This window comes from Rhinolophus hipposideros (assembly GCF_964194185.1).
Source record: "Rhinolophus hipposideros genome assembly, chromosome: 25".
Lineage (NCBI taxonomy): Eukaryota > Metazoa > Chordata > Mammalia > Chiroptera > Rhinolophidae > Rhinolophus > Rhinolophus hipposideros.
The window spans coordinates 7,045,437-7,066,669 of record NC_138071.1 but is presented as its reverse complement, the minus strand read 5'-3'; the positions used below and the strand labels follow the sequence as shown (position 1 = coordinate 7,066,669).

At 37.1% G+C, this 21,233-nt stretch overlaps 1 protein-coding gene across 1 annotated transcript in view; it reads right to left on the bottom strand.

The window, feature by feature from the left end:
* KCND2 (potassium voltage-gated channel subfamily D member 2) overlaps positions 1-18,134 on the bottom strand; it is a 471,609-nt gene extending 453,475 nt beyond the window's left edge. Inside the window, exons 1-2 of the mRNA XM_081038723.1 lie at positions 13,693-18,134; positions 11,543-13,613 (exon numbers count right to left, since the gene is read on the bottom strand). Coding sequence (XP_080894849.1) covers positions 11,543-12,657 — 1,115 coding nt within the window. The 5' untranslated portion in view covers positions 12,658-13,613; positions 13,693-18,134. The remainder of the gene's footprint in view (positions 1-11,542; positions 13,614-13,692) is intronic.
* Between the last annotated feature and the right edge of the window lie 3,099 nt (positions 18,135-21,233).

The window sequence follows — 21,233 nt, the reverse complement described above, 5'->3', positions numbered from 1 at the left end:
CCACCCCAAGCTGTACATAGTTAATGTCTACACTTAATGAGTTTGGGGATAGGTATACACCCGTGAAAATCATCACCACCTTCAAGGCCATGGACATATCCGACATATCCGTTACCTCCCAATGTTTCCTCCTGCTCTTCTACTACTTTTGCTTATGCAAGAAAAATATATTTAACATTATCTTAATATCATACTTTTAATAATAATAATATAGTAGCAATCATTCATATAGCACCTATACAGGAATTAATACTTACATTTAATTTCCATACAAGTCCTATGAGGTAGGTATTGCTGACTTATTTATTTATTTTTTTTACAGATGGGAAATCTCAGGTACAAAGAGTTTACATAACTTGACCATGGTCACACAGCTGGTATTTATGTCCAGGGCATCTCTAATCTAGTCCCATATATATTTTGGATCTTTTTGAGGGAATCAAAAAGGATTATTGTAGGACAAGGGATCTGATTTTAAATAACATCTGATAGAGTTTTTGTGTAGAAAAATATAAAGGTAAAAAAAGCCCCAAATGTCACCAGAGAGCCCTCTTTTAACAAAAGTTCTGTAGACTCATGGAAAAAAAAATATTTTTTAGTACAAAAAGGTACAAAATGAAATACAAAATGATTCTTTATATCTCCCACATACCCAGACTTCTTATAAGCATTATCATCAATAGCTCATTCTGTGTCCTCTCAGAAAAATAAAAGGAGTATGTGTACATTGACATATATACATGTGTATAATATTACATAGCGAAACATTTTGTATTGATGTTTATGTGTTTCTCAAATGTATTGTGTTTGTGTTTCATGTTTGTGTTTCTCAAATGTATATTTGAGTATACATTATACATTCACATATATTTTCGTAGTATCTAAAATAGGTATAGATCCAGAAACTTGGCGTTGAATAACGTGGAAAATAACAAGGAAAAAGAAGTGAAAGGAAGATGAATATCTGTAAAGTGATTTCCTAATTAACTCAAAGTTTGACTTAAAATAGTATATTTTAGAACATATTGCCAAAATTTGCTACTTGACTGCAAAAAAAAAAAAAGCCTTCCTTTAATTGTTTTTGAAATAAAACAATCTCACTTTTCATTTAGGTGATTCTGAAGGTAGGTGGACTCTACATAAAAACAATAAAGTCCTTTGTAAAATCAATAGGCACTTTACTTATTGCTACTCTAGGACCATGAATAAAGTACTTTATTCCCATAAAGAAGGGTTTATAGCGATTTTCTAAATTACTTTCCTTTTCTTTTTATTAGGATAGTTACTGCTATCTTTTGATATTCTGCATCAAATTCGTGTAATTTTTAAAGCCCAAAGCACAAATGCTATACTACAAAAAAGACAACAAATCAACATGTATACACTCTAAGTTAATTATGCTTTTTGAAACAATTGCCTTTTATTGCAAACATAAAAAATTACAAGATTATCTATGAAGGATTGAAAATGATATTAATTTTAATTTACATAATTAAGAATTTACTGCAATGATAAGACATCTCATGAAAATGAAAAAAAAAAAGATGGAGTAACAATACTTACACTAAACAAAACAGACTTGAAAACAACGGCTATAATAAGAGACAAAGAAGGACCCAGTAATCCCACTTCTGAGTATTTATCCGAAGAAACCCAAAACACTACTTCTAAAGACAGGCGCATCCGTATGTTCATTGCAGCATTGTTTACAGTGGCCAAGATGTGGAGACAGCTGGGTGTCCGTTACGGATGAATGAGCAAAGAAGAGGATGTGCATACATACAATGGAATATTACTCTGCCATAAGAAAGAATGAAATCTTGCTATCTGCAAGGACCTACAGGGTTCTTGCCATAGATGGACCTAGAGGGTATTGTGCTGAGTGGAGTAAGTCAGACAAAGAAAGAAAAATATCATAAGATTTCACTTATATGTGGAATCTAAAGCACAAAATAAACTAACAAGCAAAACAGACACAAAGTCATAGATAGAGGATATTTTGAGGGTTGCCAGATGGAAGGGGGATTAGGAGGTGTGTGAAAAGGGGGAGGGATTAAGAAGTACAAGTTGGTTGTTACAAAATAGTCATAAGAAATAAAGTAGCATTAAGAATACAGTCAATAATATTTTAATAACTATGCATGGTATCAGATGGGCACGAGGTTTATCAGAGTGATCACTTTGTAAGTTTTATAAATGTCTAATCACTATATTGCACACCTGAAACTAATATAATATGGTACGCCAATTGTAATAGAAAAATTTCAAAAATATTCAAAAAATAAAGAATTTCCTAAAATGAAAGTAATTTCCTTTTGACATTTATTCATATACCCTATTTCACAGTGATGTATCTCTTTCTGAATGCCTAAAATATGCCTTGAAATTAGCATATTTTTCTAACCAAAGTAATATTCTGATAAACTATACAATATGAATGTAGAATATGTGAATACTTTCTTGGTTTTAGATGTTTTCAAAAAGTTATATAAAATAATGTCAAGTACCAGAAAACCAGTTGTATTTCAACTCCAATCCTCACTCTTAATTTAACAAGAATGAGTAACCCACAGCCTTGTGAGATATTTTTGATTTGATATTTTTTATATTATTGGCTTGGATATGGTGGGCGTTGAGTTCAAACACATAGTTGAAACTAATTTAATATTTCTATATATTTAGCTTCAGTTTCTGTAGCAAGATGAAAGGAAACAAGTCCCTATTCAAAATTAACAAAGAATACTAATTATGAGGGTGTAATTGTCATCAACTTCAACACATGCAAAAGAAAGGAATACCAGGACTTTTGCCTTTGTGACAGCCCTCGTAAATCCCAGCTTGTTCCACCAGAAATCAGGCCTCTGGAATAAATTACTGGTTAGGATGGAAAATTATCTGAAGGGCAAATGTTTTAATGGAAATAGAATGCTAAACTGAAAAGCCACACTGAATTCCCTTAGATTCAAGAATTATTTTCACAAGTTACTCATCTGGGAAACACACATAATTTTTCTTTTTTGTATTTTTATGCCGTTAATCGGATTCTTGTTTTTCCGACCCAAGTTCCTTCCAGTTATCCAATAATGATTATGCTTTATTCTTCAGCATGGAGACTCTTACCAAATCACTGCCTGTGTAAATTTTCATTTATTACACATTGGCTGCCCACATGGTCCCAATTTAGTTCGAGTTAAAAAATACACACCCTACAGGCAATTTTCAAATTTCAACCATTTTTTTCCTACAAACTCACAAATATAACAAAATACCTAAAGAGGATATATATGTACCTACTTCAATGTAAGAAAAAAAAAAAGGAATGAAAATTTTTTAAATAGAATCCAAAGCATATGTGATATTCTTGAACATCAACATTAGAAACGACAACTGTAAGTCTATACCCAAAATAAATAATAATCCCCAGTCATTCCCCAAATAGCTCCATATCAATTGAAAATGACTTCTGTCTTCTCAGATAAAATTCATTTTTTCATTTGAACTAATTTTATTTTTGTCAGACAGGTATAATTTAATCATGCATTCTTATAAAATACTCCATTTTTCTGGAAAAATCTCATGAATTAATTATATGTAAATTTTGAGTTAAGGTAAGTATAATAAATCTAACAAAGAATGAGGATTTAAACATCATGAAGACATTAATGTTAAAATGGCCATTGAAAAAATTGAAATGTTTCAGGATTTGTGCTCATTTTAACACAGAAATCATACTCGATCTCTACCTTGTTCAAAACGCTCTAATATCTCCCATTAGTCTTGAATGAAACCAGAAGTATATGGCCCTACATCATCTTGTCCGGACTACCTTTCAGATAGCATTTGCTACTAAGTCCCTCTCTCCCTCTGCTTCAATTACAGCAGCTTAAGGTGGAATACTTTTATCTTCAGGTCTTTGTACTTCTTTTCTCTCTTCTTCTAAAGCTCTTCATGCAAATATGCACAGGACTCCATCACTACCTTGGTTAGCCATTAGCTTAGGTAGTCCGCTTGGAAAGGGCCTTGTCTGTCCCCTGTTCAAAATAATATGCTTCTTACCCTGATTTGTTTTCCGTGTAGCAGCCACCGCTACCTGGAATTATGTGTTTATGTGTCTATTTTCTGCCTCTCTGACTAGAGTATATCATTCTTAAGGTCAGGAAGTTTGCTTTTATGTTTACTATTGTGGTCAATAATAGGCAGTAACTGATCAACAAAATGTGTTAAATTGAATTGAGCTCTACGAGTCACACTTTGATTTCCTGAGAGTATATGCTACAGGTAAAACTTTGTGTTTCCAAAAGCAGTATTACTGATATTACAAAAAAAAAAAAAGTGAAGTAAATGGGGACGATGGAGAATCAGGCACACATAAGAACAAAAAAGACAAGACCTTTTACTTTTAGAACAAAACCTTTCCATTCTATTTGACATTATTTCAGCTGTCATCCTACTCTTTCAATGTTATTTTTTTCTCAATATTAACTTCTGATAAATCACTCCCTCTTCTCCCCACACTTATTATGATTCCACTTTCTTTACATAACAGACTTGTCAAAATTCCCATTGCAAAATGTATTGTACCACGGTAGGGTATGTATCTACACGTATATTTACATTTTGTATACCTGTTTTTCTAATTGCTCAGAATGGGAGTTCTTCCTGAGAGGGATTATATTTATTTTATGTGCCATTTACAGACAATAGTTTACTATTTTTAAACATTCCCATTTTATTCATAAGTGGCTGGATAAAGTGCCCGCTTGCGTTTACTGAGTAAGAGACAGAATATCTTTCTTGTCACAAAGTGTCATCAAAGTAGCTTTTTGACCCATGGGCTCCTTGCCTGTTCGTATTTAGATAGGGAACTGAGCTTGAAAGAGAAGGCATTTTATTCCTGTGTTGATTCAGATATCTTACATTATAAGATATCTTCATACACTTCCCAGAGGCATCTGCACTTTACCCAGACTTCATCAGAAAGCAAACTGCTTAAGAAAAGAGCCCCAACAGCCATGAATCCTAACCTTTGCAGAAGAATTAGTTACAGATCAGAATGGAGAAGTCTCACAGCCCTCCCTACTGCAGAGAGAAAAATAAAAGGGGTAGACTGTAGTACATTCAAAGACAAATGTTCAAACAATAAATTTCAATTTTTTTTTTAACAGTGAACAAAGCAAAATATCACATTAGTAGATTACTGCTAATGGTGAGATGGCACCGTTCCCTGGCCAGGAGCTCTCCATGGTGTGCAAATCTCATCTCATGTCGTGGTAAGCAACACACCGATGCAGGTTTCTCAACATTCGAACACTAAACTAGTAGGTAATAAATCCCAAAAGGTATAGACCCAAACCTCAAAACCTTTTAATATAGTTAGGAAGGCAAGAAGTAAAACCATAAATTATATATAAAATAGCACTTACTAATGTCAAGAGTAATTCCAACTATAGATGATGTAGGCAGGAGGGTGAGATGGCTTCAGGGAGAAGATCAATGTTAAAGGTTGGCTCCCAAAGGAGAAAACGAAAGGGCAGAAAATTCCAATGGAATCTACTAAAGCAAGGAGCAGAATAAATGTGCATGGAATTGTAGAGATGGTGTTTCACCCCTGGGCTTCTGTTCAATACCAGACCTTATCCCACGCTGCCAAATCTAGCTGCTGAAGCCAGTGGGACCAGTGGGAGAAATACACAATGCGCGCACGCACACACGCACACACACACACACACACACACACTCAGAAAATAATGTAAGACAAGTGGAGAGTGGAGAAAAAAAGAAATCATTATCACAGCTCTGAGGAAAAATAATACTGCTTTTTCAGTGAATGTTCTTTTTACCATTCCTGTTCTGTCAGTGAAAGAGAAGTTAACCTGTTGAGTTTTAACAACGCACAGGCCAACTCATTTTCCGGTAATGTAGGCAAACTGACTGATTTCCTTTCTTCTCTATCAGGCCAGGTAAAATACCCGCCATCAAGTGGTTTGCTGCCAATGGCCTAACAGTTTACCAGAAGAGAACACTAGGTTGTGTTATATCAACCGGGCATCAGCCTGACAAATCCCAGCACTGTGTGAATAAATGCAGAGCTAGCAGTGAGACTGAAGAATGTGGAGTGAGTCACAGGAGTAGAACTGGAGAGAAATGCATTTTATTAATGGAATAAAGAGCAAATGCATTCCCTTTTTTATCCCTGTAGCATCAGCAGTAACCCCGAGACAGTTATTATTGCACTTTCTTAGATAGTGTTTCAAAAAGTCTTCAAAAAATAAGTAAAAAAAAATGAAATTTCAAGAAATCCTGCTGCTATTTAATTTTATATCTATGAGCAACACACATACACACACACACAACCTTCCACGTGGAAAGTGATGAATGAATTTTAAATAAATAACAGCTAAGTTTCCTTTCACCAGGAATTCAGAAATTAGGTGATAAGAAATGTGAATTTAATTAACTCATTTCAAAGATGAGTATAATTGGGAGAAAGGTTTACACAAATACAAAATACATGTATCAGAATTAAATGAAGCAGCTATACCAATAAAATAAGGCTAAGACAATCTGTAGCCTAAAAGGAAATCCTAAAAGAAATATATATATAGACCCACTGAAAATTATAAAATGGCCACTTCTCTAGGGTGCTGTACTAAGAGAACACATATTATCTCTTCCAGACATACCTCAGTCTGGCAACCACATAAATGTGTGTAAAAAAATGAAGATGCCCACGTTTTAAAAATGTGTAAATATACACATTTTAAAAGTATGTATATCATGTTAAATATTGTCTTTCATTCAAATGATAACCAAAACAAACTAAAGAAACTTAAGATTCCGTTACCTGTAATGCTTACACAAGGAATATATGTCACAGTTTTCTACATTTCTTTAAAAGTTCATTTTCAACTCCCATCAATTAACATGCTCTATAAAGAACTTTATAAAAATATGTCGTTTGTATGCCAAACTGAAACTGGATGTTACTCACAGTATGGCTCTTCAACAGAAAGATAAATGGTACTTCCCACCTTGTAAAGACGTATTTGATTAACATGTTAGCAATATTTATGTCAGATGCTAGCCAGGAGAAAATAATCCCATCCATTTTCAGTAATAGCTGGGTAAAGCAAAAGTCTCTACATAAGTGATTCTGCAAGACACACACACTCCCAAAATTCCCCAAAAATATGTAGTCAGAATAGAGATGAATAGTAAGAAGATATTTAAAAGTTTGTTCTTTTTAATAATATATATTTTATAGCACACGTGTCATGCAACATACATGTTTATATTATAAAATATATAATACGCGACATATTTAATATACTTTTGTTGTATATGATATTTATCACATACTTGTATGTTATATGAGATATAACATATAGGACATATTTTATATACAAAATCCCGCTCCAATTATGCCATTCTAAAAGGGGGAATTTCCCTGATACATTGTTAGGTAAATTGCAGTGAAAAATTATTTTGCTTTTTTTTTTTTTTAAATAGCAATTTACCAAACCTATTAAAATTGAAATATTATAGAGCTGGTGTTTGAGAGTCTTATAAATAGACACTACACTAAGCTTCTTCTGAGAGTACAGATATAATTCTACCATATTTATTTCTGATGAATGTACACTATAAATGAACTCTTTTCCTAGGTTTGTTCAGAGATCAGAATATGATTTATGTAGTTAAATCATAAAGTTTCATTCTAAACATGAACTTTACAGAAATGACACGTAGTGGCCTTCTTTCCTGTATTGAAAACTTTATGAAAACAACTTTGTTTTAAAATTAATGAAATGGTATGGACCACAGAAATGACACTTCTCAAGTTGTTAAGTTTTATGTCATGAGTAACACGATCTGTTTTTTTTTAAAAACGATCTAAATGGTTAGTAATCATGACCAAGATTGCACACATTGCCTAACATAAAAGCTCCTCAAATTTTTTCATGTGTCACCTGGTGCCACTTTTTACTCAAAAGTCATGAATGAACCTGAGGTAAAATGGTAAACTGAAGCTTGACCTTGTTAAATATATTTTCACAACATTGTTTTTGATTATTGGTGAACATTTGAAAATGTCCTAAATTTGGCAAAATTTAAGTACTACCACCTGAGTGAAAAATAAGGACTGTATGCTACTATCTCCCAAAGGTCATTTGGACAAAAGAGGAGTTTCAGGTTCTTTCTCTCCCAAGGCAGTTTGAGGCAGTAATTAGAGTTTACATTAAGGAAAGGAGGGAGGGAGGGAAATAAAAGCGTAATCAGGGCCTAATACAAGTCAATACATATGCACAGAAAGAAAGGATGGAATGGAGGATCAGATAGGCACGGCCACTCAATCTGAACACGGTTTTAAAAAATCTGACATTCTTTCTTTAATTGACTTTTTTAAATTGTGCTTTTGATGTCTCCTACTTTAATTAATAGGAAATGGGTACACTAACAATTATATTTTAAAGCATGAATTTTACTGGCAAATTAAATAATTCCTTATATAAGAAGCTTGGTTAAGTCAGGAAGCACAACGATTAGATGAATACACAATAGTTCTAAGATAGACCCACTCGTTTCTTCAGATCCAAAATAACAACTGAATATTGTCTAAAATGACCTGAAAGAGAGCAGATAATTCTGTCAATCTTGAGTTACAAAACTCTTGGCTGTTTCCTCTCGTGGATAATGTTTATATGAGCTGCAACTTTTGATAACCACTATTTAGGATTCCATTTTCACTTCTATTATCATTAATTGATGAACATTAACTCCATTAAAAATAATAGCCACGTAAAAAGAGCTCAGAAAGTGTAATAGGAAATTCCTGGTCATCTATCAGACACAGCTTGCGATTAGCTTCAACTGCTGCATATTTTACACAAAGTTTATACCTTACATTTCCCCATGTAAGTATAAAACTACTGAGTCAAAAACTAAACTTAGGCAATGGCTTTTGTTGAACATTTTCTATTCTTAACTAAAGCTGTTGAGTCACAATGCAACCAAAGATAAGACACCAAAAAGGCAGGATTTAAAAAAAAAAATCTATTTCTCTAAAAAAATAAATACATTTAAATATATTTTGATGAGAAACTGAAGACATTTTCCTAAGAAACTGTGCTATATTATAAAGCATATGCTTTGTTAAATGTTCATTTTTACTACCAAAAAATGGTTTGTATTTTGATTGTATCAATGTTTCTATATCTTAAAAGTATGACTGCCATATTCCATCAGGATCATTAACTAGCTTAATTACTGAAAATTAAACTTTTCAACTTCAGTGAATCTTAAGTCTTAAAAGTAACTCCCATTTTGCTTCCAAGTTCCAAGAAAGTGTATATTTGAGTTTTCTAATCCACTTACATACAGAACATGTGAACTAAATCCATTTCATAGATTTTACTCAGGCATCATGATTCAATTTCTTACATTATTTCAAAAAGTAGATGCTTATAAGCATTTTATTTACATAATAAAAAAGTTATTAATGCTTAACATTTCCTCTTTTTTCCCTGAAAACAAAAATAAATTTCAAAATAAAATAAAAATTTGAAAGTCATTCCAGGAAACAAATTTTAAAATAATACTAACTTCTGATGTCTAGAATAGAACATCTAGCTAGATGACATTAGCAGCTCATCAACATTCATTATAACAATACCTATATTCAATCATATAGACAGTATATACTATTAAAATGATTCACTGATATTTCATGAAAAACACTGCCATTGTCACCAAACTTTTAAAAATATATTTCCTTTTAACATTTATTCCTTTATTTCCTCTTAACACAAAGTCTTTTTTATACATATGTATTTCTAATTTGACGTCCTGATACTAATTTGTACCAATTATCCTTAATAAAGACTTCAAATGCCAAAAAGACTAGACCAATATACATATTTATGATTGATAAGAAAGAAGCATCTACACTGATAAGGTATTTTGAATCTTTCTCTAAAATTGTCACAAAATAACCAACAGGATAAAAGAGAAATATAAGCAGTAGAATATGAATTTTCACTGATTCATTTTTGAAATGTACCAGTAGATTTTCAAAAAATGTGTGAGACTAAATCTACATCATATTATTGTATTTTACTGTACTGTCTTTTCTTACTTAACTTAGCCAAAAATTCTTCACATATAAAATATTCCATTAGTTGGCCATATGACAACAGGAAAAAATCTGTTCAACCCAAGATGTCTAATAAAATTAGGTTGATTTTAAACACACTGTCATTTAAAGAAGGCAATTAAATTAGTCAGAAACACAAAACTTAAAAAGCAGCCTTGGGAATAACTTTTTTCTTCTAGCCATTACCAAATCCCTACTGAACTGATTAACTATGCAAGCAAAGCAGCATAACACTGAAGAAAGGGCACTATCCCTACTTGGCTTATCTCAGAACTCATAAAAGTAAAAGGCTCTAACCATCTTATTGTATTAGATTCTCTAATATATACATGCGACTACTTTTCTGTAGTTTGATTAACACTATTAATCATTTCATACCTTTCCTTTTTTCTACAATCTAAAAAGAAATCTTAATGCTAGCTTAAAATTTATTTTAAAAAACATTAATTCGGAATATGCCCCTTTGCTGGCAAAACACCATTACCCCCAAATAAAACAATGCACACAAGAATGCTAGAAGGAAATCAGATTGCACAGTATTCTATAACGCAACTAGTCCTTGGTGACCATCAGTCTCACCAGATACCGCTCTACATTCTTCGTGTATTTAATGGTCCTGGGCCTATTGCCTGATGGGATCTGTAGTTTAAAAAAAAAAAAAATGTGTGGATGACAGTCATTTGCTTCTTTTTATTTGAAACTAAGAACCTAAAGTCTTGAATATGTTTCAAATATCATTCCATTGTATTTTGTAGAGTTGATCAGTTTCAGCCCTGATATTCTAAAAACCGAATTACTTAACAGCCATAATGAAGATGCACATATGAATATGCACTATACATTACAAAATCCCTTGATAATGATGTCTATAATCTATATTTTAAATTTTAAAATAAGAACTATGGTTCTTAAAGGAAAAATGTATGCCAAAAGTATCTATTTATATGAAAATAATACTTCAAATATACATGGAAACTTTCATTTGAATACACTGAAGCACTGTCTAGGCATTTCAATACATATTGTGCATATTCCTAACTTGATTGGGGCACACACTGTGTCTTTCAATGTCATTATATTTTTATGTATTCATACATATAATATGGATGATCTTTCCCTATATTCAGGAACTTTAAAATTTCTTTGTTATATGTATCACTTTCAGGCATGAACACTCAACATTTGCCAGCAACACCCTAAGTACATCAATCTCAATATCATACCCATTTAGTAGATCCAAAGATTCTTCCAAACCATAATGCTTTCCTAAACCCATTTAGGAAAGGGAAAAATATACCTATTTCCTCCAATTTATTTTATAACTTTAAAGGGGTCCAGTCACCTCACCAGGTATCCAACCTCCATCCCATTTCCCTTGATGGCACCTACCCTAGTGTTGTCATGGTGACGATGGTGTACCAGAAGGCAGCAGGGATGCTGGTGAACTTGCTGGCGGAAGAGCCCTTCTCTGCGTAGAACATAACTGTAGCGAAAATGATGATAGCCATGGTAAGCGAAAAGAGCAAGAAGCCCAATTCTGAGGCACAACTCTTCAGTGTGTACCCCAGGATGCGCAGGCCTTGGGAGTGGCGGGAAAACTTAAAGATTCGGAAGACCCGGAAGACCCGCAGGGTGACAAAGGCTCCGCTGACGTCCTCATTGTCTGTCATCACTAGCCCAATGTAATAAGGCAGGATGGCCACCACATCGATGATGCTCATGACACTACGCACAAATCGGTAACGACTTGGCGCTGCAGCCAGGCGGAGCAAGTACTCAACAGTGAAGATCATGACGCAGGCTGTGTCCAAGCAAAAGAAGGCCACTGCATACCGCTCCCCGCAGGGCAGTTCTTTAATGTGACCTGGGCTAGACCCACATGGCACTGTTTCCACCACGTTAGCGATGACCGAGACGGCAATGAAGAACCCTGTGACATAGTAGAACACCAGGGCCATGGTGCTGGTGTGGGGGTTCTCAAAGGCCCGCCAGACCTTCTGCCGAGCAGTCATGCTCGGCAGCGCGTTCTCCCCGGTGTTGTCGGGGTCAGCATCATCCTGGAGACGCTCCGCGTTCTCCCGCCTCCGATCCTTGTACTCCTCATAACAGCAGTCGCCAATAATTTCTGGGATGAGGCCGAAGAAGGCCAGTTCTTCATCATAAGCAGAGATGCACTCATGGCGAGGATAGTGGAGCTTCCCAGTGCGGTAGAAATTCAGGATATGGCGGAAGATGTCTGGGTCACGGTCAAAAAAATACTGCTGAGTCTCAGGATGGTAGAAAAAATCCCTCTCAGAACTGCCCAGCAGAGTGTCTGGGTATCGTTCCAGGGTGTCCTGCCATGTTTGGAAACGGGTGCCACTCACATTCAGCACAATTAGAGCATCTTGAGTCCTTTTCCTCTCCTGCCTTGGGGGAGCTGGCATGGGCCCCGAGGCCACAGGCATCCACCCGATGGCCGCTGCCCTTGCAAAGGGCAGCCATGCTGCTACACCCGCAGCCATGGTTCCTTGAGGTGGAGGCCGGGAAGGCAATCAGGCCTCCTAGTGGGTCAAAGTAGCCCCAATCACCCGCTTGCTCTCGTCAAACAAATATTACAGAGCACTGTGGTCCGGGATATCCCCCTTATTCCAAGGTAGAGCTCCTGGAGAAATCCCAGTTCTCAGAAGGGTAAGTTTCCCTCAAAGACAGGTATTTCATACAATGTCCTGACAATCACGCTCAACAAAACCTAACCAAACGTTGTCAAGCAGTCACACCAGGCCTTTCTTGGAACAAATAAGTATACAGGTGACTTTAGATGCAGCGATTTCTTCAAACAGGTGTCTCTGATTTCTCTCCTGACACAGTCTAGATAACGTGGGGTCAGTGTGCGTCGTTTAAGGTAGAGAAAACGAAGGGCAGCCACTTGGTGGTATTCTTTTGACGAATCAGGGCACCCTTCCACCTTCCCTTTCAGCTCTTTCAAACCTTCCCTGTCCAAGGAGACCTTCCCGCCAAAGGAGTCTCAAAAAGGCGACCTGTTGTAGCTTCCCAGGTGCGGTCACAGCCGCTGCCCCACGTTTCTTTGGGAATCTGATCGCTGCCTCTACCCCTTGGGCCGTATGTGCAGAGATGGAGGTGCTGTGCGGTGGGCACGGCGGGGGGCGTTAATAAAGATCCTCCTCCCCCTCGCCTACAAGCACCCCTAGCGTCTGCTAAGAGCGTTCGCCCAATCGCCCCTTCACTCTCTTTTCAAGTTCAGCTCAGGTGCAGTGTGACAGTTACGGAGCCCGGGAGCTGGCAGCCGCCGCCGCCGCGGCGGCAGCAGCACCTGCCTCCGCGAAGAAGGCGCCTCGCCCGCGGTACATACCTGGCAAAGTGCGCGCCGGGGCTGAGTTGCATAGAGACTTTCTCCTCGCCGTGCACCCGGAAAGGGAAAAGCAGAGAGAGCAGCTCGCGAGCAGCCGAATCCGAGGCGCTGAGGGAGCATAAATAAAGCTCAGGCTAGCTCTTCTTCCCCTTCCCCCATCCCTCCGTGCTTCCCTCCTCCTTTTCACCTTCCAAAAGCCAGGCGCAGGCGAGCCGAGCAGCAGCAACAAGTTCAAAAGGTGCGGGGGAGGCGAGAACGGAGGGAACGCTCTCCTGCCAACTTACTGCACCGCGGCTGTCGCTGGGGCCCGAGCGGCGCGGTGCGGGGCTGCGGGGCTGCGGGGCTGCGGGGCTGCGGGGCGGGCGGCGGCGGCGCGGCGGGGCCGGGGCTGGCGCGGGCAATCGCCGGAGCGCTGAGGCGGGAGGCGCTCAGCGGCGCGGGGGTGCGGGGGGGCAGCTCGCTTCTTCCCCGCCAGTGGGTGGTCCTGCATGTCCCCGGGCTCCCCGCGCCGCTCTGCTCGTGCGATCGATAAACAAGGAGAAAATAAATAACCGCGCGCACGCCCCGCCACGCAGGTCCTGAAAGGCGTCGCCCACCTTTCCCTCGGCTTGACCTTTCTCCTCCCCCGCCCCCTCGGGCGGCTCTCGCTCCACCCCAGCCGCCCACCAGCCCCGGCGCAAAATGTCACCGAGGGAGAGCATCCAGGTGGATCTGCCGGGGAGGAGAGCGAGCCCAGATGAACAAAGGGAAGCTGCACGCGCTCGGCTGCGGAGGCTTGGGGAGGAGAGGAGCACGGGGACCGGTGCCTGCGTCTGCCTCCCTGGGTCCCGGTTCGAGGCGAGCGTGGGAAAAGGTGAAAGAAGCTGAGAAAGAGGGTGAGCGGAGCGGAACGCGCAGGAATTGGCTGTCTTCTGGGGACTACGGGTAGCAAGCCCTGCAAAGCCTCGCGGCGGAATTTTTAAGTGCTTTTCCTCTTTCTCTTTCTTTTTATTTGTTCAAACCAGATGTTAACGTTGCAGGGGTACATACGTCATCTATCCAACTTGCCGAAAAGTCAGGCAGTCTCCTCGATCTAGGTCTTACCACAACTCCTTTTCCCGTCCTTTGCGAATGACAGGAAGGATTTAGAACCCTTGTCTAAATGTCGGCGTCCAGGGGTTTGAGTCTCTGTGTGCGTCCCCTCCATTCTCTCTGCGCATCTGCGCGCAGATCTAAAACGGTTCAAGTAGTTAAAGGTGTCCTGGTGAGGGGTAAGTGATGTGATGTGGTGAGAAACTAGGAAATTGTCGTGGCCAACCGTTTTGTTTCTCGTGTACCCCGCCCCCCGGTCATTAGGACTCATCCTTAAAACCAAACAGATACCATTTATAACCACTAGATGGCGGGAACGGCGAGAAGTTAAATCTATCCCTAAGGTTTGGATGCTTTAGAAAGGTGAAGGACCAAAATGAACTGAGCCAACCGAGGATCAGATCACAAATCATGCTCTTATCCCCCACTCCCTGCCCACCTTGTTAGTATTTATATGAGATACACTACTCAGGCTTGAGTCTGCATTTTGATGTTCATTGGATGAGATGTGCAGTTTCCTATTGAAATGCCTTTGAAAATTAAATTTAGATTAAATTTGAAATAATAGTACTAGTAAAGGCCTTTTGAAATAGTGAAGCTTCATGTATGCTGATTAAGGAGAGAAGCCTAATTTCTACCTGAAAATTACCTTTTCAAGACTTGGTTTGGCTGTTTTGGGTTGGAAATTAAGTGGACCATGATGTATATAGTCTTGAATTGATTTGACTTTCAAGCCCTAGAGATCAGAGGGGTGATGTGTTAAACCTTCAAAATATCAAATAGAGTACCTCAAAGAAAATATATGAACTAAAAATAGATTATGTTGAAAACCAACAGAGAAAAACAAACCTTATAATGTACAAGATTTTTCTGTAGAGATAGAAAGGTATTTTTTGTTGACTTGCCTAGTGGCGTAGAAGTTTAAGAAATCCCATAGTAGAAGTTAATGGAACTAATGCATCATGTAAGTTTGGAAACACACCTGAAGACTCCTGCTCTTTATCTGTTTGTATTAGTTGAGGTGAAAGGTGCTTATTAAGGAATCTACATAGCCTGACAACCTGAAAAAGAAGAAATATTTAATCGGTAAATAAAAAGGAGGGGACTACTTAAAAAGGAGGGGACAATTACTGTAAGAAAAGTAACCCCTCCTAACCTAGTCCATAAGGTACCACTATAACAGATGTATCCAGAGAGTGAGGAGCCATGAATATTCATTTGGTGCCATACTGGCTGGCCATTCTGTAGAGGAGGGGCAAGGAACCAAACAGAGCCTTTAAATCTTCTTTGTAGGAAACTGAACAATTACAAATATAAATGTTGAACTCTACAAAAACCCCTAAATAAGCAAGGATATAAAATCTGCTGTTTTTAAGTTTTTATGATCTGCTCTCCCCCATTCTCTCCAAACTTCTTGATGTACTGGAAAGAATGTGGGTTTAGAAGTTTAACACATCTAAATTCAAATTCTAGCCCAAGAAATTACTCATAGGCTTTGCTTCATTTGGCAAATTACTTAACTTCTGTTTAGAAACTGTAGATAATAAAACTTAACTTTTTAGGCCTATCATGAGGATTAAACAGGCTAATACTTCTCAACAGTGTAGAACTTGGCACACTCTAAGGGTACTCAATATCAATTCCTTTTTACTTTAACGAATACTGGAAATGCAAATCCTTTCATCCAGCCTGTATCTGGAATTCCCACAGATATTTTTGTATGTTTATTCTTGCCTCTGAGTTAAAAAATTCCCTTGTCGTGATACTCTGGTGACTCTGCTGTTTTAATTCATTCATGCACTGAAAGCTATATGAAGAGTATATGTACAGAATCCAGCAGAACACACTATATACTTCCTTTTCCCAGGGATTCCTGTTCGTCCTTCTGGAATTCTCATTTTATATATTCTGCTTGGTCGATGGAAAATAAACTCAGCAAGATCAAAATTGAATTCAGTCATCCCTGTTCTCCAATCGTCTAGTCCTGTTTTCTCTCCTGATGAACAAAGCCTCAGGGAGAAACCGGTGGTCATCACAGACCACGTCCTGTTCTTCACTCCTTCCCCCCAACAAACACACACTCAGCCAATGACCCAGTAAGTCTTGCATTTTCCACCCTTATCACCAATCTGTCCTTATAATGTACCTAAAGTGATTTTTTCAACTATTTTGCGGTAATGATAGATTCACACGCAGTTATGAGAAATAATAGAAACCCCTTAATCCTCACACCAAGTGTTCCCCAAAAGTAACGTCTAGCATATTACAGTAACATATCACAACCAGGAAACTGACTTAGACACCAAATCCACCAGTCTATTCAGATGTCACCAGTTTTACATACACTAACTTTTGTGTGTTATACTTAGTTCTGTCATTTTATTACACGTGTAGATTTGTGTGACCACTGTCACAGAAAGCACGAGAAGATTTCCACCACAGGAATCACCTTTTATTAGCCCTACTCTCTCCCTCCCTCCCGTTCTCTATCCCTTGTCAACCACTAATCTGATCTCTATAATTTATCAATTCAAGAATGTTATATAAAAGGACTAATGTAACATTTCAAGATTGTCTTATTTTACTCAGTAGAATTACACTGAGATCCATCCAAGTTGTTGCATGTATCCACGGTTCTTTCTTTTTATCACTGACGAGTACCACACTTTGATTCACTTTCTTTTTATCACTGACGAGTACCACACTTTGTCCTTCACCTACTGAAGAACATTTGGATTGGTTTCAGTTTGGGGCTATTATGAATAAAGCTGCTATAAACATCCATATACAGGTTATTGTACTAATATAAGTTTTCATTTCTTTGGGATGAATACCCAATAGTGCAATTGATGGTTTGTATGATAAGTATGTTTAGTTTTATGAGAAGCTGCCATCTTATTTTCCAGAGTAGCTATCCCATTTTTTATCTCACCAGTAAAATACCTGGTTTCTCAGCGTCATCATCAATGTGACAGTCTTACTATTTTTCATTTTAGTCATTCTGATAGTATATAGTAGTATCTCACTGTGATTTTTATTCTCATTTCTCTAATGGCTAATTTCGTTGAGCATATTTTTATATGCATATTTGCCATCTGTATATTCTTCAGCAAAATATGTGTTCTGTTTTTTGCCCATTTTTATTCGAATGGTTTTTATACTGTTGACTTTCGAGAGCTCTTTGTATGTTCTAAATAATTGACCTGTGTCAGATATGTTGTTTGCAAATATTTTTCCTAGGCGGTAGCTTGTCTTTTCACCCTCCTTACAGGATTTTCTGCAAATCAAAAGATTTTAATTCTGATGAGTTCCAACTTACCATTTTTTTACCTTTATGGATTATGCTGTTGGTATCAACTATAACAATTCTGCCTAGCTCCATGTCCCAAACCGTTTCTCTATTTTTTCTGAAGATTATAATTTTACATTTTAAATTCAAGTCCATGATTTATTTTGAGTTAATTTTTATATAAGGTATTAAGGTTTAGGTTAAAGTTTTTTTTGTTTTGTTTTGTTTTCTTTTTTGCCTATGGCTGTCCAGTTGCTTCAGCACCATTTGTTGAAAGGCCTATTGATCCTATGTTAAATTGCTTTTGCAACTTTGTCAAAAATCAGTTGGGTACATTTTCTGTTATCTATTTTTAGATTCTCTATTTTGTGCCATTGATTTGTGTTTATCCCCTCACTAAAACCACACTTCCTTGATCATTATACCACCTGTACAGTAACACTAAACATCAAGTAAAATTATTCCTTCCACTTAATTACTCTTTTTCAAAATTGATTTAGCTTTCTTAGGTCCTTGCCTTTTTATATAAATTTTAAAATAAATAAATAAACAAACAAACACACACACACACACACGCACACACAAACACACTTTTGTATAACTTGGCTAGGATTTTAATAGGCATTGCATTACATCTAAAATCAATGTGGACATGTTTACTAGGTTGAGTCAATCCATGAGCACAGGATGTCTCTCCATGTTTGTAGCTCTTTTTTGTTTTTCTTTCATCAGCATTTTGAAATTTTCAGGATCTAGATCCTGTACATGTTTTATTAGAGTTATACTAAGTATTTTCTTTTTTTTAGAGAAATTATGAAAAACACTGTGTGTTCTTTTTAATTTCGGTTTCCATATGTTCATTGTTAGAGTATAGAAATGCAATTGGTGTTTGTGTATTGGTCTTATATTGGCAATTTTGTGGAGCCTTTTTATTAGTTATTGGGTTTTCTATGTAGACAATCATATCACCTGAAGATAGGGTCAGTTTTTTTTTTCTTCTTTTGCCGTCTGTATGCCTTTTATTTAGAGTGTGGTTTTTTTGTTTGGTTTGGTTTTTGTTTGTTTGTTTTAATGCACCTGTAATCATGTCACTACCCCTTTCAAAAGTCTTCCATCTTTTTCGGTTCTTAGCAGAGAATATAGAAACCTTCAGGATCTCAATTCCCTGTACCCTTTAAGCCTCATCTCATGCTATCTTAACATTAGCTTACTTCACAGTATTGCCCAGTTATTTTCAGTTTGCAGAATTTGGTTTTATCTTGATTCTGAATCATGGTGCATGCATCTTTTTTCTCATATTAGGTACTCAGCTTGAGTCATATCTTCCAGGAACCATCACCTAACCTCTTCAAATGATGTCACCTTAAGTGCTCCATAAGAGACTAGAACTTAGATGAGATTTTTGTTTCTCCCTCTTCTTCTTAGCCACTAGACTGTAACGTCTTTGAAGGAAAGCAGTGGTCTTTTATTTCTGTAACCTCAGTATCTGCCATTGCACTTGGCACGTAGAGGAAATACAGTGAATGTTTGTTGAATGACTGAGTGAACACTGTAATTAGATAGCTAATATGCATCTTTTTTTCCCCTTGTAGATTATTATTGTAACTCTCCAAAAGACTTAGAGAATCAACCTGATTTATTAGCAAGATGTGCAATGGAAAGTCAATTACCTTAACAACGAGACAAATGATCCACGTTTTGAATAGCTGTGTACGAAGTGCTTTCTCAATGTACTTACAGTACACTGGACAATGTACTTACATTACTTACACTGTGCTTACAGTTGATTTTCAGAATGACCTTGTGCTGTGGTTGTTATTGTTCCATTTATTTTATCCAAAAGGAAACAAAGCTCATGGAGGTTAAGGGCCTTTCCACGATTATATCCTATAACTAAGCGGCAGAAGCTGACTCATTCTCGGGTGTTCTGACCCTAAATCATGTATCCTTTTAGGTCTATACACACACCAATATCTGCCATAGGAAAGTCTCCAGCCAATTTGTTGTTGTTGTTAGTACTGGTGATTAATTAGCACAGACAGGTGCAAAGTATCGTGCTCATCCCCCAGGGTACATTCTGCGAGGTCTCTGCCAGGGCAGGAAATTGTCTGTGGTCCTGGAGCAAGGGAGCACTGCATCTGTTCATGCTAAACCTTAACCAATTCTGCTAACTTCCCAGAGTGATAAACACATCTAATATAGATCACATATTTTACAAAAGACAAATTTAGTGTATCTGATGACATTCTTAGAACCTCTGACGAGACAACTCTAAGAGTCTGTATTAGGTTATTTTATTTTACTTTTATTGAATTTTTTTATTGAGATGCCATGGGCATATCCCTTTGTGTTAGTTTTAGGTGTATGACATAATGATTTGATATATGTATACACTGTGAAATGATTACCACAATAAGTTTACTTAACATCCATCACCACGCATAGTGACAAATTTTTGTCTTGTGAGGCCTATTTTCCAGATCTACTCACTTAGCAACTTTCAAATATACAATAAAATATTAACTTCAGTCACCATGCTGTGCATTATTTCCCCAGGACTTAATTATCTTACAACTGGAAGTTTGTACCTTTTGACCAACTTCACTATTTCCTAATAACTTAGGATATTTTCACATAGTATCATTTTTATTAAATAAAAAAATCCTATATTAAGAAAAAAATCAATCAAGTTATAAAACTGCAGAAGTTGTGATTGCAAGTTGTAAAGTTGCAAAGCCTTCAGCCAATAATTGTATGTGTATTCCGTCTTGACTAAAGCCTAGTAACTTCAAATTTTTATATATCAATTTTTTCATAAAACAACATATTTGTTCATACTGTTAAATATCAAAAAACAAACATTTTCACCCCGAAATATTTTATCACAAATTGCAAAATTTCAAAAAACTATGATTATGTAGAAAAACATATATTTTATTTTTATTCACTTTCTAGATTCCATATCACTTTGAATTTGGCAAATGTACTTTATCCAAAGGTAATTTTGTTTTGGATTCTTTGCTTGCTGAAAGAAGTACACAAGCTCTCTCTCTCTCTCTTTTTCCCTTTGTTCCTCAGGGAAATAAAATCTGACATACTAGCAAGATACAGGGAACACGAGAAAGTCACAGCACAGGTAAGGCTAGTTAAATGCTTAAAGCATACGAGATTTCAGATACTTCACAGTATCCCTAGAATATGGTCATCAGGCAAAGGGTGATGACTCTGTATCTTTTTTGGAACCTCTATTAAAAGGATAAGTTGGCAACCTGAGCTTAACTCCTTTTTTCCCCTTTATTAACACTGTCAAAGTCCTTTTCAAAGCCCTCTTCAAACTGTCTTCCCCTTTTTAAGTTTTAGACCTTGAA